General features: G+C 31.3%; 2 protein-coding genes and 1 long non-coding RNA gene across 3 annotated transcripts; 1 reads left to right on the top strand and 2 right to left on the bottom strand.

Annotated features, from left to right (window-relative positions):
• Positions 1-1,476: 1,476 nt before the first annotated feature.
• LOC145063313 (cysteine-rich receptor-like protein kinase 26) lies at positions 1,477-4,436 on the bottom strand. The gene is made up of 7 exons (XM_079010903.1): positions 3,529-4,436; positions 3,172-3,306; positions 2,952-3,088; positions 2,524-2,734; positions 2,197-2,434; positions 1,962-2,112; positions 1,477-1,875 (listed from the first exon to the last, which is right to left on the bottom strand). The coding sequence occupies exons 1-7, from the start codon at positions 4,349-4,351 to the stop codon at positions 1,630-1,632; spliced, it is 1,941 nt and encodes a 646-aa protein (XP_078867029.1). The 5' UTR covers positions 4,352-4,436; the 3' UTR covers positions 1,477-1,629.
• Positions 4,437-6,270: 1,834 nt separating this feature from the next.
• On the bottom strand, positions 6,271-9,641 carry LOC145063311 (cysteine-rich receptor-like protein kinase 15). The gene is made up of 7 exons (XM_079010901.1): positions 8,746-9,641; positions 8,523-8,657; positions 7,878-8,014; positions 7,563-7,773; positions 7,219-7,456; positions 6,924-7,074; positions 6,271-6,818 (listed from the first exon to the last, which is right to left on the bottom strand). The coding sequence occupies exons 1-7, from the start codon at positions 9,554-9,556 to the stop codon at positions 6,453-6,455; spliced, it is 2,049 nt and encodes a 682-aa protein (XP_078867027.1). The 5' UTR covers positions 9,557-9,641; the 3' UTR covers positions 6,271-6,452.
• A 3,115-nt stretch (positions 9,642-12,756) lies between these two features.
• On the top strand, positions 12,757-14,876 carry LOC145061319 (uncharacterized). Its single transcript, XR_013687166.1, has 3 exons — positions 12,757-12,833; positions 12,958-13,027; positions 14,830-14,876. It is a non-coding gene; the product is annotated as an uncharacterized LOC145061319 (long non-coding RNA).
• Positions 14,877-15,770: the final 894 nt, after the last annotated feature.

Genomic DNA, 15,770 nt, shown 5'->3' with positions numbered 1-15,770 from the left:
GGGGTTTTCCCATTTGACTTGGCCACATTGTGCATGTGTTTTTGACTATTTGATTAATCCATGGTTGGTATAAGACTTTAGGTAACCCAACCATTTAATTATTTAAACTATATTATTCATACCATTATTTAATAAAAAGAAAAATTGTATAGTAAGTTTTCCAATGTGATAGATGCATGGTGTTGAGAAAAAAACATGAGGTGAATAAATAAACTATTATTCTACCTTTTAAAAGACAAGAACTTGAGAATTTTTCCAAAAGTACATCACACGCTTGAACTTATTATTATTTATTTATTATTATTTGTTTTATTTTTTTCGTTTTCAGCTCCATGTTATCGGGTCTTGCTGCAAGCTGGCATCAATAATCTACCTATAAACACAATAATTTTTGCTGCAAGTTGGCAGGAATATATTCTCTTGATAAACATCAGGCTTCTATTACTTTTCCTGCATCAATATATTTTTTTCGAAAGAAACTTTTCCTGCATCAATATTTGTAATACAACGAATGGATTTTTGTTGATAAACAACAACATGTGTGAATGATTCTTTCCTACTGTTCGCCGATAAAAAAGAAGGGATAATCACCGTATAGATTGAAAGAAATGTTTACAGTTTTGCCAGTTTTGCCAATAACATGCTGACGAGCAAAATGACGGTTGATCTCAATATGTTTAGATTGTGTTTAGCGCGTCACAAGTAGATTAATTTTTGAGCTTCTTTACGTTGTCATGTTGGAAGGTCAAAAAGTAGTTATAAGTTAGTTTTTTTTATAAAGCTATTTAGACTAGTTTTTTATAAGTTTTTTTAAAATATTTCAAATATACACTTAACTTATTGTCGAAAATTCATTATCTTAAATATTTTTTATGTTATTTTATATCTTCCAGCTAGTTTCTCAACTAGTTTATCAAATACCTGGTAGCTTGTAATTTGTGAGTTGGTCAAATATAACATAGCCTAGGTATATGATAATGAAAATCATTAATTTTTATAGCACTTATCTTAATTAGCCCAATAGCTTGACAGCCCTAATTAATCCCGGCCCAATGTAGACAGCCGATTTTGTGATCAATGAGAATTATCAATTATCTTATCAAAGACTTGATAATCCTTCCTTACTCTTCCTACCGGCCTCCACTGTCAACGCCATACACGATGAGTTACATTTTATCTTTGGTCAACCTTTGAATATAATATTAATTATTATTATATATTTATATTATGTACCATCATGCCATACATGATGACCTTTTCCCCTTGGTCTCTAAATAGAACCAAACGGAGTCATAACTACTCACCAAAATTTATGACCATAAAATAAGTGTACCACCATCGTTATATATGATATAGACTCTGTTTGAATTTGTTCATCATCTTTTTTTTCTTATGCATGAATTGAAAACATAAAAATACACAAGTTAATTAAAAATGCAAAATAATTATACAAAAAAAAGACATACAAAAACACAAGACAAGAATAAATGAATATCTAATTAATAACACAACATATGTTTAGTCCAAAAGAATATAGTGTCACAAATCATAACACAAGAAATAATTATATATCACAACATAAGTTTACTTTTCAAAGGGTTAGAATCAATCTTTTAGCTAACTAGCGGCTTAATTTTGGAGATTAGCGATGGTATTCACGAAAAAGGCAGGCTCTGAAGGAACCGCAAGAGATAGAGAAGAGCTACTAAGCATGAGAACAACAGAACCCATTGTTGGCCTATCACAAGCATTTTCTTGAACGCATAATAGCCCGATATGAATGCATCTAATCATGTCACGTATAGAATCAGATACATCTCTCAATGTTGGATCAATCAAATTAGAAGCATTTCCATCTCTCCAACTTTTCCATGTCTAAAAATATACAAAATATTCTATTTAATTAGTACTAAAAATGGTGTAATTAATATATGTTGAAATAATAATTTATCAACTCTTACATAGCTAAGAAGATCTTCTCTCACCACTCCGTTTTGGAAACTATGGTTCTTGTGACCCGTTATAATCTCGAGTAACAATACACCAAAGCTAAAAACATCTGATTTAACCGAAAATTGACCATGCAATGCATATTCAGGCGCCATGTATCCGCTAAATATTAATGTCAATATATAACAATTAATCAATATTTTAATTAATTAAATGTAATTTGATTTTAACAATATTAAGACTTACTAGGTTCCAACAACTCGACATGTGTTGGCTTGTGTTTCTTCAGGTGTGAACAACCTCGCCATACCAAAATCCGCAATTTTGGGAATCATTTGTGCATCCAACAAAACATTACTAGCTTTCATATCTCTGTGAATTATCTTCAATCGTGAATCTTCATGTAAATACAAGAGTCCCCTTGCAATACCTCCTATTATTTTGTATCGTTTCTCCCAATCAAGAGTCACACGCTTCGTTGAATCTAAAGTTGATGTGATCATATTATTAATTAATAAATAAATTTACACAAACATATTATAATTAGCTATAATTTGAAGAATTGAGTTATACCAAATATGAATTTGTCTAGACTTGCATTTTGTACGAATTCATACATTAAAAGTCGTTCAGAACCTTGTAGGCTAAACCCTAGAAGCTGAACGAGATTTCGGTGTTGGAGCTTTGCAAGTAACAAAACCTCGTTCATGAATTCTTCTTCGCCTTGGCCCGAATCACTAGATAACCTCTTCACTGCTATTTCTTTTCCATTTGGTAACTTACCCTGAGAATTTTAGTCCCAAAGATTTTATAATGATCCTTAAAACTTGAAAATAGATTTTTGCAAAATGGATTATCATTATGTGATATATGTTAGTTAAAACAATGCCATTTTGTATAGTACTCAAAAACCATTTTGTTATTTTAGTGATTAACCCCATTTTAGTATTTTAGTGAGTATATATCCCAAATAATTTTCGTATAGGGTACATGTTGTTTACCTTGTAAACCACTCCAAATCCACCATGTCCAAGCTTCTTGTTATCTGAGAAGTTATTTGTTGCTGCTCTAACCACACCAAAGCTATATCTCAATGATTTGGCTGTGGTAATTTCGTCGATACCTCCATGCTCATGCACTAGAATTATTGTCATAAATATAAATTTATTGGAAACCCTAATCTATTATTAATCAGAAATTGAGAGAAAAAAAAAATCCCACCTGAATTCTCCGATAGCTGTACTTCCGGCTTCCTTTTTCTTCGTATAAAGATGCAAACGAAAACGAAGACCAATATCACAGAACTAACGGTTGCAACGACGGCAATAACAATAACAGTCGTCTTACTACTCTTGCCTGAAAAATCTCGTCGGAAAATTAACAACAAGATCAATTAATGATAAAAATCCGAAAAAGTAATGAATGGAATACTGGAATCGGTGCAACGAGTCCACCGCTTTTTGGTTGCAAAAGGAATCATAAATCTATAAAAAAAAAGTTTAATATAAAATTATGAGATATGTAAGTAAATTTTGTGTCTACGTTTTTAATCGAGTAAATGAGCAAATGCCAACATACTTGGAGGTGGTGGTGGTGGTGGTGACGATGGCGGCGGTGACCGCGGCTGAGCTTCTACTGGCGGTGGTGGAAAAACCACGGTGGCGTTAAAGAAACGTGAATTCGCGTACCGAAGGTTGCAACTAGGATAAAGAATTTGAACATCTAAACTGGCATTACAACAATTAGGAATCGTGTTAGTCGCGGTTTCTAAGCAACTGTAGCATTGATCCTCTGATAAATCAGGCGTACACTGCATAAGCCCATAGATGGTGATAAATCCCGGCCCGAAGGTACTACCGGAGGAGAATTTCCGAACTGAATCTCCTCCGGCAGCTTCGGATTTAAGCCTATCCATCAACGGTCTAATCGCCTGATACAACTCATTCGAATTCGGAATATTGTCAAGAGTCCAAATAAATCCGCCATTAGTACTATCCAGATTTCTCAAAATCGTGTCACCGGAATACCTCAACATACAATCGTCGTACCAAACCGTTGCTCCTTTCCGGTTAGGGCAAAGATCTCTCGCACTCACATTTGCATTATTTATGCAACTGCGACACGTATCCAGGTCAGCATCGCCTCTGCACAAGGCGATTGCGTTGACTGTGTCTGGTGGTTGACCGGCGGTTCGGTTGAAGAAACCGTAGGTGGTGGTAGCGGCGGCGGGGACGAGTGATGAGAGGACGGAATTGAGATTTGTTTGGTATGAACTGTTTGATGTGTAATTGCCATTGTTGTCATCACAGCGATGAAACAGGAATCGAGATTGAGATGGGGAAATTAGTGTTAACAAATTGAAACACAGAAAGAAAATCGATTTGGGGATGATTCTTTGCATGCTTTCAAGTGTCAACTTTACTTCAATTCAAAACTCAGGCCAATAATAAGAAAAATCTGCATATCATTCGTGGTGGGCGTGGATTCATTGATGATGACATTTATGTATTATTTTTGTAATTATAAAAGGATGATAACAATTTATGGATAAATTATTATATATAAGTAAAAATCACTTCTTAATTATAAAAGCCAATAAAACTTCTATAATAATGTTGTCCGTTTTATATTTTTGTTTATTATTTAGGTAGTTTTGAATTTGTAAAACATGTAAAGATATCGATCGCTTAGATGATTTTTATATTGGTCTTTTGAACTTGTGGCTTTTGTAATAATTTCTAGAAGATAGATAATATTTTATACTATAAATTATGTTAACTTTCAATTAAACCCTACACCAATACCAGGTTAATACTTTTTCAAATTGGTCCTCACAAACATATTAAAGGATATTGAAAGGTCAAATTATGACGGTTGTGGTTGGCTGGTTGCTCTATGTTTTTACTTTTTAATAACACATACTGTGTATTTAGGTATTATATTATATTTCAAGATTGAATGTTGACTTCTTCTTGATTGAGACAAGTTATTTGAAGACAAAAGAAATCATGGAATGGCTCGATGGCATGTATCATGTATGCAAGTTGACATGTTTACTTGTTCATACTTCATACTATAAAAGATTAAAGATCGAAGCATTGAAAGAGTCAAGTCCCAAACGTACTTTTGTTTTGTATAAAGATTCCGGGAAATTAGGGCTGGCAACATAACTTTTTTTATTTTAATTACGTTGTAAAATATATATTATCATTTTATTTTCATGCTTTATTATGTATTTGTCTTTTCAATGGATAACTCATATATATATATTTTTTTTATTTTTTTGTTTTTGAAACGATAAATTAATCTACTCTAATTTACTAACTATGCACAAATGAGACTTGAATCCATGACATCTCAACTAAGAGAGTCGTTCTTTGCCAATTAATCATCGCCAACACCGATTAGTCCGCTAACCTCAATCAACCGTCCGACCATCGCCTAACGTCTTTTACAACCTTGTATATTAGTAAACCTCATGATTTTTATTGTATTATATTATTAGTGGGGGTGATGGATATGCCTAGCCTTCAAGCATTTTGCATCAGTCGTTGGGAGCTGAAAACTTTTACTTTTAGCAAAGTTTGGGTTGGACTGATCTAGACCCAGCGTTGACTTCGTGGATTAACTCAAATGCTTCTAGAAGTTTACAAAAACATATGTTGTTTAGGGAACAAGGTACCACAATTAGGGCTTTTTTTACCTAGTCTAAGCGTGTGGCATTCGGCATGTAGTGATAGGGTTGCTATAGTCGCTTTCAACATTTTTCAGATGTATCTGAGAGTTTATGTGATTATGAATATCGCTTTCTTGGAGCCGTATTTCACACACCAAAAAACTGAGAATTATCTATGATATCATCTCTCCTTCTACGCCTCTTCATTCTTCATGTTTCTGATTATTCGTTTTGTTTTTATCGATTCTTCCATTGTTGTTGGAACGAACGAGAATCTGCATTAAATATTAGGGGACTACATTGATTTTTATAGTATTCTCAATGCATTCCTTTGGGGACAAAAATTCTTCTGTACACTTATTACCGATCAAGAATCGGCGACCTTCATTTTATGTTTATGCTTTGTTTTATAATTTGTATGATAACAGAATACTCTCCTTCTATCTTTTGTATAATCGTTTGTTTGATATTTTGACAGTATTATGATATTAATTATCGATTGTTTAATTATCTTGTCTAAAATTTCACAAATTTGCATCACAATAGGTACCATACTGGAAATTGTGATCGCATAGACTTTAGCAACAACATACTTTCGTAAATACATAGTTTCTTGTAGTGTAAATAGATGCGACTACAATTAAAAACATAAATTAACTATGAGTATCGTATATACCAAGCAAAAACTTTAGACGTGTTCACAATTAGTACTTGATATTTGAAAACAAAACACAAGAATAAATCAATATTGAATAACAAAAAATTATTGTGGAACCGAAGTAAAATCCACCACAATAATTTCACAACACATGAAATAAATATTTATCTATCGGGAATATAAGTCCTCTATAGAAATATCAGTTGCTATAGATCGTTGTGAAGACCTGGATTTGCTTTCCAAATGTCTAGAATTAGTTGTAGTACTTGAAGTATGCCCTTTGAATAGAGGTTTTTCTGGATTCGTACTTGTACGCATGAAAAACGCGGGCTCTAAAGGAACTGCAAGCGTTAAAGAGAAGCTACTAAGCATGAGAACGACAGAAGCCATTGTTGGTCTCTCAGCAATGTCTTCTTGGACACATAATAAGCCAATGTGGATGCATCTAATCATGTCACGTATAGAATCAGAACCATCTCTTAATGTCGGATCAATCAAACTTGAAGCTGTTCCATCTCTCCAACTTTTCCATGCCTAGAAATATTAAACAAATTGCAACAAGAAAATTAGTATAGTTAAACTAGAAATTATATGTTTGAATAAAGAAAGAGTTATCAGCAAACTATATTTAACACATACATGACTAAGAAGATCCACTGTCACCATTCCGTTTTGGAAGTTATGGTTCTTGTGACCAGTTACAATTTCAAGTAACAACACACCAAAACTGAATACATCTGACTTAACTGAAAATTGTCCATGCATTGCATACTCTGGTGCCATGTATCCACTAATACAATAAGAATAATTGTTAATTCACACATTAAAGGAAGTTTAACATTAATTAGTATACATTTCACCAGACCCATTTAAGTGTTTGCTTGTCATATATCAATTATTAGTGTAAAAATTAATTTTTCGGGTGACGACTTACTAGGTTCCAACAATTCGACTAGTGTTGCCTTGCGTTTCTTCTTGTGTGAACAACCTTGCCATACCAAAATCTGCAATTTTGGGGATCATTTGTGCATCCAACAAAACATTACTAGCTTTCATATCTCTGTGAATTATCTTTAGTCGTGAATCTTCATGTAAATACAGAAGTCCCTTCGCAATACCCCCTATTATTTTGTATCGTCTTTCCCAGTTCAGAGTCGCTCGCTTTGTTGGATCTAATTTATTAGTCAAACATAAGCTTATTAATTAATATTGAAAGGACACATTTTCTAATCCTTATCATATGGATAATAGAATTTCAAGAATAGAACTCTAACTTACCAAATATAAATTGGTCTAGGCTTGCATTCTGCACAAACTCATACATCAAAAGTCGTTCGGGCCCTTCTAGGCTAAATCCTAGGAGCCGAACCAGATTTCGATGTTGTAGCCTTGCAAGCAACAAGACTTCATTCTTGAATTCTTGTTCGCCTTGCCCAGAGTCCTTTGATAACCTCTTCACTGCTATTTCTTGTCCATTTTGTAACTTACCCTGAAAAATTTAGAAGAAAACAATTTAAGATATAGTCCTTAAAATGGATTTTGTGTTAAATATTACATTACAAAGTGATGATTTTGTTGTAGTTTGTTACTAACCTTATAAACCGAACCAAATCCACCTTGTCCAAGCTTATTATTCTCCGAGAAGTCATTTGTTGCTACTCTAATGATACCAAAGCTATATTGCAATGATTCGGCTGTACTAATTTCATCGATATCTCCTTCCTCATAAACTATAATTATCGTCAAAATTATTATGTAGTTTAAAACCCTAATTAATGCTCTAGCTAAGACTATTCACACTAATAAAGGTTTTTTTTGGTATTAGGAATGTATATTAATAAAATTAAAAAAATAAAATAAAAATAAAAGCAATCCAACCATGCACCGAACATGTCTTTATATCAAACACCATTCCGCCTATTTTTTTATTAATTGTTTTTCCCAATATTTAATAAATAAGTAAATATATGATTTTTTTATAAAATTTAATTTTAAAAACCAATAAAACCATATCAATCTTGATTTAATAAATTTTATTTGAATAAAAAAGAACTATAAATTATATTTACTTAATAAAAAATGATTTAGTTGTTAATATGAGTAAAAATTTGGATTTTATTGGGTTATATAGTAGAAAAAGAAATTAATTTTTTTAATTAATAATTGGGTTGGATTAATTGTGAATGGAAATACTCTAATATGAATAAACAAGAAAGAAAAGAAACAATCAACACCCACCTGAATTTTGTGGAGGGCGTCCTTGCAGCTTCCTTTTTCTTCTCATGAAGATGCAAACGAAAACCACCAATGATATCACTCCACCAAGGGTTGCAACAACAACAATGACTATAATAATCGTGTTACTACTCTTACCTGAATTTTATTGTAAAAGAACTAATCAGATTAATTCTTATAGCATAGTATTATATAGGATGGTGGTCGGAGGTTTAGATATATATACCTGAAGTTGGTGGTGGTGGTGGCGGAGAAGCTGGCGGTGTTGATGGCGGCGAAGGTGGTGGTGCAAAAACCACCGTATCATTAAGGAATCTAGAATCTTCATACCTAATATTGCAACTAGGATATAGAACTCTTCCTCCACGTTTGCTATCACAACAATTAGGAATTTGTCGAATTGCAGTATCCAAACAATCATAACACTGATCTTCAGATAAATCCGGTGTACACTGCATAAGCCCATAGATCGTTGAAAATCTAGGGCCAGTAATGTTGTTGGAAGCATATTTACGAAGAGACCCACCATTTGAAGCTTCGGTTCTTAGTTGATCCAACAACTGGCGGAGAGCTTGATTAAACTCGTCGACATTCGAAGCGTTGTTATTGTTCCACATGTAACCTGCAAAGCTGGTGTCTCTATTTCCCAAAATGGTCGAATTAGAATACCTTAACATACAATTATCATACCACCCAATTCCACCCTTTTGATTTTGGCAAGTTTCTCTTAATCTTGTAATGGCGTCGTTTATGCAAGTTCGACAATCTTCTGGCTGAACGTCGCCTCTACACAGTGCAATCGCGTTGACTTGATCCGGGATTTGACCAACTGATCCATTGTAGAACCCATACCTGATGCTGGTATCAGAGGTTAGGGACGATAATGCTTCGTTAAGATTTCTTTGGTACCTACTGTTTGTAGTGAAATTTAGGTTATCACATCTAGAGAACAAGAAATCTTGAGATACTGAAAGGGTGAATAAATTCACGATTATAATGATGAGAAACAAAATTGATTCTTCAGTTGCCATTGGCATGGTGTTGCGAAAATGAGAAACGAATTGATGAGCTTGGATTCTTGTAGTTGGACTGAATTAATATAAGAAAATGGTGGATGACACATTCACAATTTCAAACATTGATGTATAATAGTGATTTTCAATCAAATCTTGATTGAGAAATGAGTTGTTTATGTCAACCGTGTACTTGGTCAACTTTTGAATTTTAAGATATTATAAATATATTTTTGTTTGAATTATTTAGTCAAAATTTGTGCCTGGTTTGGATCTTAATTGGTGAGAAACATGGGTGTCGTGCATATTTCTTCTAGCTCAACTTTTTTCTTGTCACCACAAGTCCACAACACCCCCCTTATGCTCTTCCTTGCCGCCACATCCTTGTTAAAAGTAATGTATAGAGTTCAATACATGTTTTGCAAAAGAAAAAATTACGTTTATTTATTGATTACAATTACAATATATATAAAAAAATTATTTATTGAAATAAATACTATAGTTCGTCTGTTTCAAAGCTAGACCAATAGTCTAGCGGGAAATAGTGACCCTCTTATATGAGAAATCATAGGTTCAAGTCTCAGTGAGAATATCCATTGTTAATTAGAAGTAGGTAGATAAGGACAAAACAAGGGTAATAACTTACTAGCTAAATCTGTGATTGAATTTAATTTAGTGTAAATTACAATGGACCAAATATGCAAATTATCTCAAACCATAGGGATTAGTGTAATTTGCTCTTTAATTTATTTTAAATATTCAATTTCATTTAGCTATATTATTAACTTGTTTATTATGGATTCTTTTATATATTTATATTCTTGTTGTATGTTATTATATTCTTTGTTTTTAAAATAAATTTAACACAAATGTAGTTTTGAATTTTCTTTGTATATTTTATTTACTTGGTTTAAGGCCAAAGCCATTGTCGTTTAAACTGGTAAATAATTAAATTATGAAATCATTCTTTATAAAATTATTAGGATAGAAAAGAGATGTTTACGCTCTTGACCTCCTTTCTCATTCTTTGTACAAAGTATTATTTAACATTTAGTATTTGTTTCTTCTTTTGAAATCTTCTTAATTCTTATCCTTCTTTTATTTTTTTAACATTCGAGAAAGGCACTATACGCGTCAAACATTTATGGTGGTATGATGGTCGATGGGTCGTAAACGTCATGTTATTTTAGTTAATATCAAATTAATTTAAGACAAACTTTGATTTTTAAAAATTCTAACTTGACGACAACTTTACATTTCAAGCCTTCAAGGTACGAGATCTGGGATTGGTTTTTTGTTACATAAAATGAAACTATGAAAGTGGTAATTTATGGCACAACCTAAAATATATATATATATATATATATATATATATATATATATATATATATATATATATATATACATATATATATATATATATATATATATATATATATATATATACGACGAAATAAGTTTGAAACGAAATTAAATTTCAAATTCATGTTTGTATCAAGTGTAGAAAACACGCTGTCATGATTTGTTGTTTCGTTTTCAAAATTCGAAATGAAATTAACATCATATTAACATTTGTTTGTCGTCTTTGTATGATTAATTATATTAAATAAATAAATGTTTATTTTTTTTTTGTGTTTATTGTTTTATAGTGTTTTTATATTACTAAAACAAAACACAACATCATTAGCTTAATATTTTAATTAAATCATTTTCGTGTTTTGATATGGTGTTGATGGTGAGTTTTTTACTTTATTTTTTTTACGACTATGTATTAAAGAGAAATAGACATTGTCGTTCGAGGAGGGGGAAGACAATATATTTGGGGTAGGGGTGCTCAAAAAAACCCGTATCCGAAAACCTGATACGAAAAATCCGATATCTGAATCCAAAATTATCCGAATTTTCGGTTTCGGATACGGATATTCATTTTATATATTTTTCGGATATTTCGGATATCCGGTATCCAAAATTATGATTATATATATATATATATATATATATATATATATATATATATATATATATATATATATATATATATATATATCCGGTAAGAAATATTTTTTGGTAGGAAGGTAAGAAATTTTTTTTCGGCTTATTTTTTTTGGCGAACAAAATAAATGAATCATTAGATAAATCAATAATAACATGATTCATAAAAAAAATTCCCGAAAAAACATTTCGATGATTCACTTTTACGATGATTTTGTTGATATTCACTAAAATTGTCATAAAAGTGAATTTTTTTTTCTTGATTTACATAAAAATGAATCATAAAAATGTTTTTTCTGGATTTTTTTTCTTATGAATCATCTTACTTTTGAATCATCTAATGATTCATTTCATTTTTTTCCTAAGAAAATATGTATATAAAAAATTTCTTACCTTCCTACCAAAAATTTTTTTCTTATTTGATCTTGACTCTCTCTCTCTCTCTCTCTCTCCCTCTCTCTCTCTCTCTCTCTATATATATATATATATATATATATATATATATATATATATATATATAACTTGAATATGTAAATTTGGAAGATTAAAAGTTAGAAATATATGATTTTTAATTGTTTTATTATATTTTTTCTCATTAATTGTAACTGTTTTTGCTACTTTGTTTAGATCTAAATCATGATTGCTAATGACATGTAATGTTCATTATGTTTGATGTTCATTCAAATATAATGTTAACTTTATAAACATGTTGCTGTTTTTACACTACAAGAAATATACCCTTTAGCGGCGACACTATTAGCGGCGACAAGGGGCTTTACCGGCGACTCTAGCTAGAGTCGCCGGTAAAGCCCCTTGTCGCCGCTAATAGTGTCGCCGCTAAAGGGTTGTCACCCGAATCCGCACTTTCCCCCTCTATTGCATCTCAACCGTTCGATGATATATCCAATCCAACGGGTGGGGTGCCTTATCTGGTCTAACCTAATACCGGCGACACAGATGTCGCCGCTAAAGGTTAAAAAAAGTCGCCGCTAATAGTCTGCTAAAAATGACGCGGTACCCTTCCCTCCCGTTTGTCGCCGCTATTACTGATTGTCGCCGGTATTGCCCCAAGCGTCGCTACTAAAGGTGTCGCCGCTATTGGTCATCACAGATAAAAAAAAAACACACGCAGATAACCTCCCTTCTTCATATTCCTTTCTGTTTGCTTCCAATTTCTTTCACCATATCGCCGATTTCTTCTTCAATCTACTTCTTTCAAGCAAATTTCTCCCCTCATTGTTCCAAGCAAGTGTCTCTAGGTGTGGTTAAAGCTTTGGGATCAATTTCTACCTCCATTTCTTGAAGAAAGGTAAGTTTTATTTTGATGATTTCATTTTTATGTTGTATGAATTTCGATTTGTAGCTTTATGTAGTGATTGAATGATAATAAATTGCTCATATTCTTTATTTTTGGTGGTGTTGTTTTGGATTAGAAGCATTGTTCCAAGCAAGTGGTTAAAGCTTTGGGATCAATTTCTAGGTACCTCCATTTCTTGAAGAAAGGTAAGTTTTTTTTGATAATTTCATTTTTATTTTGTATGAATTTCGATTTGTAGCTTTATGTAATGATTGAATGATAATAAATTGTTCATATTCTTGTTTTTAGTGGTATTGTTTTGGATTAGAAGCAAGTTATTCAATTTTTTGTTTGTGGTTATTTAATTGCAATTAGTTGTATAGCTTCAAGTTGTATTTATATGTGAAATTATGTGATAATTGTCATATGTGAAAATTGGTTTGTATATTTTGTATTTGTTTGAATATATGTGAATTTGGTATATATATTCCAATGTATGTGTGTTTGATGTATATGTGGTATATTAGTAGAAATTATATGTATTTGTTATAAGTAGAATGTTATTGTGTGTATGTGAATGTATGTATGTTTGTTGTAAATGTGATATATGATTGTGAAACTTTTGTATTTGGTAGGATGTTATTTTGTGTGTATTTTGTTTAAATAGGATGTTATTTTGTGTGTATTTGTATTTGGTGTATATGTGGTATATGTATGTAAAAGTATGTGAATTTCACCTTCTTATGTATTATGTAAAACTATGTGGTTTTGGTATAAGTAGGATGCTATAATTGAAATAAAAAAAAATACATTATTTTTATAATTTGAAAAAAGAACACAAAAAAAACTATAAAATTGTTTAAAAACTTATATACAAAAACTAGAAAGCTTCTAGTTTTTACCCAAGCTAACTCCAAATTAATTAACCAATAAGTTATATAGTTAACTTATAATTGGAAAAAAAACACAAAAAAAAATTATAAAATTCTTTAAAAACTTATATACATTTTAATCTCGACGGTAAAAAAAACAACACAACAACATAATACGTATGTAAAAGTATGTGGTTTTCTTATAAGTAGGATGCTATAATTGAAAAAAAAAATACATTATTTTTATAAATTGAAAAAAAAAACACAAAAAAAAAACTATAAAATTGTTTAAAAACTTATATACAAAAACTAGAAAGCTTCTAGTTTTTACCCAAGGTAACACCAAATTAATTAACCAATAAGTTATATAGTTAGCTTATAATTGGAAAAAAAAACACAAAAAAAAATTATAAAATTCTTTAAAAACTTATATACATTTTAATCTCGACGGTAAAAAAACAACACAACAACATAATACGTATGTAAAAGTATGTGGTTTTCTTATAAGTAGGATGCTATAATTGAAAAAAAAATAAAAATACATTATTTTTATAAATTGAAAAAAAAACACAAAAAAAAAACTATAAAATTGTTTAAAAACTTATATACAAAAACTAGAAAGCTTCTAGTTTTTACCCAAGCTAACTCCAAATTAATTAACCAATAAGTTATATAGTTAACTTATAATTGAAAAAAAAAAACACAAAAAAATTTATAAAATTCTTTAAAAACTTATATACATTTTAATCTCGACGGTAAAAAAAACAACACAACAACATAATACGTATGTAAAAGTATGTGGTTTTCTTATAAGTAGGATGCTATAATTGAAAAATAAAAAATAAAAATACATTATTTTTATAAATTGAAAAAAAAAACACAAAAAAAAAACTATAAAATTGTTTAAAAACTTATATACAAAAACTAGAAAGCTTCTAGTTTTTACCCAAGCTAACTTACAAGTAATTTTAATTAAAATTAATTAAAAAAATGCATAAATAAAAATTTTTAATTTATTTTTTTCATTTTTTATATTACTTAATTTTTGTATTATTTTAGATGTAAAACAAATGTGGATTGAAAAAAAACAATGCTAATTCTGTATACTAAACTCTAAACCCAAAATTATGTTTCAGCAACATCATGTCTATTGATAAAAGCTGGACTACTAATCCATATCGAAACCATCCTGAGTTCCAAGCAGGACTCAAAGCTTTTATTGAGAAGTCGAAGTTGCACCTTGATAGTAATGGTAAAATCAGATGTGCGTGTGGAAAATGTGATAACCGTTACTTCAAGTACCCGACTGTAGTTGAACGCCATATATTTATAAATGGTTTCAGTAAGGCGTACAAAATTTGGATCTATCATGGTGAATCTTTTATTCCTCCCGTCGTCTTGCCAAGTAACGAAATGGCCGATTTAATCGACGATGTGATGTGGGAGTCGAGAGAAAATGATACCAACCTCGATGAAGGAACCTCGAATATAAGGGGTAGCGGTGTGGATGATGATTTTGCACAGTTGTTGGAAGAAATGGAAACTCAATTGTATACTGGTTGCATCTTTTCTTCCCTTGAGTTTCTAGCAAAGTTAATGCATATCAAGGTGAACAACAAATGGACTGATAGTTCATTTGATCAACTCCTTGAGCTCTTGCAATTAGCATTTCCCAAAGGCAACAAGGTTCCCCTTTCACATTATCTAGCCAAAAAGAAACTAAAGTCTATTGGCCTGGGGTATGAGTCGATACATGTGTGTAAAAACGATTGTTGTCTCTTTTGGAAAGAACATGATTCATTGCAAGTTTGTCCCGTTTGTAAAGAGAGTCGATGGATCGATAAAAACACCAAGGGTAAGAAAGTACCTCATAAGGTGTTACGGTACTTTCCTGTGACCCCTAGACTACGACGTTTATATTGTTCGAGGCACACTGCCAAAAATATGATTTGGCATAGTACCAGACGTTCAGAAGATGGTGTGATGATTCATCCTGTTGATGGGGAACATTGGCAAGATTTTGATAAAAAATACCCCGACTTCTCGAGTGAACCCCGTAACGTAGAGTTGAGGTATA

The sequence above is a fragment of the Lactuca serriola genome, chromosome 7 (assembly GCF_051521515.1).
Source record: "Lactuca serriola cultivar US96UC23 chromosome 7, Lser_US96UC23_V15, whole genome shotgun sequence".
Taxonomy (NCBI): Eukaryota; Viridiplantae; Streptophyta; class Magnoliopsida; order Asterales; family Asteraceae; genus Lactuca; species Lactuca serriola.
Note: the sequence above shows the minus strand (reverse complement) of the source record. Positions and strands in the feature narration are given on the sequence as shown.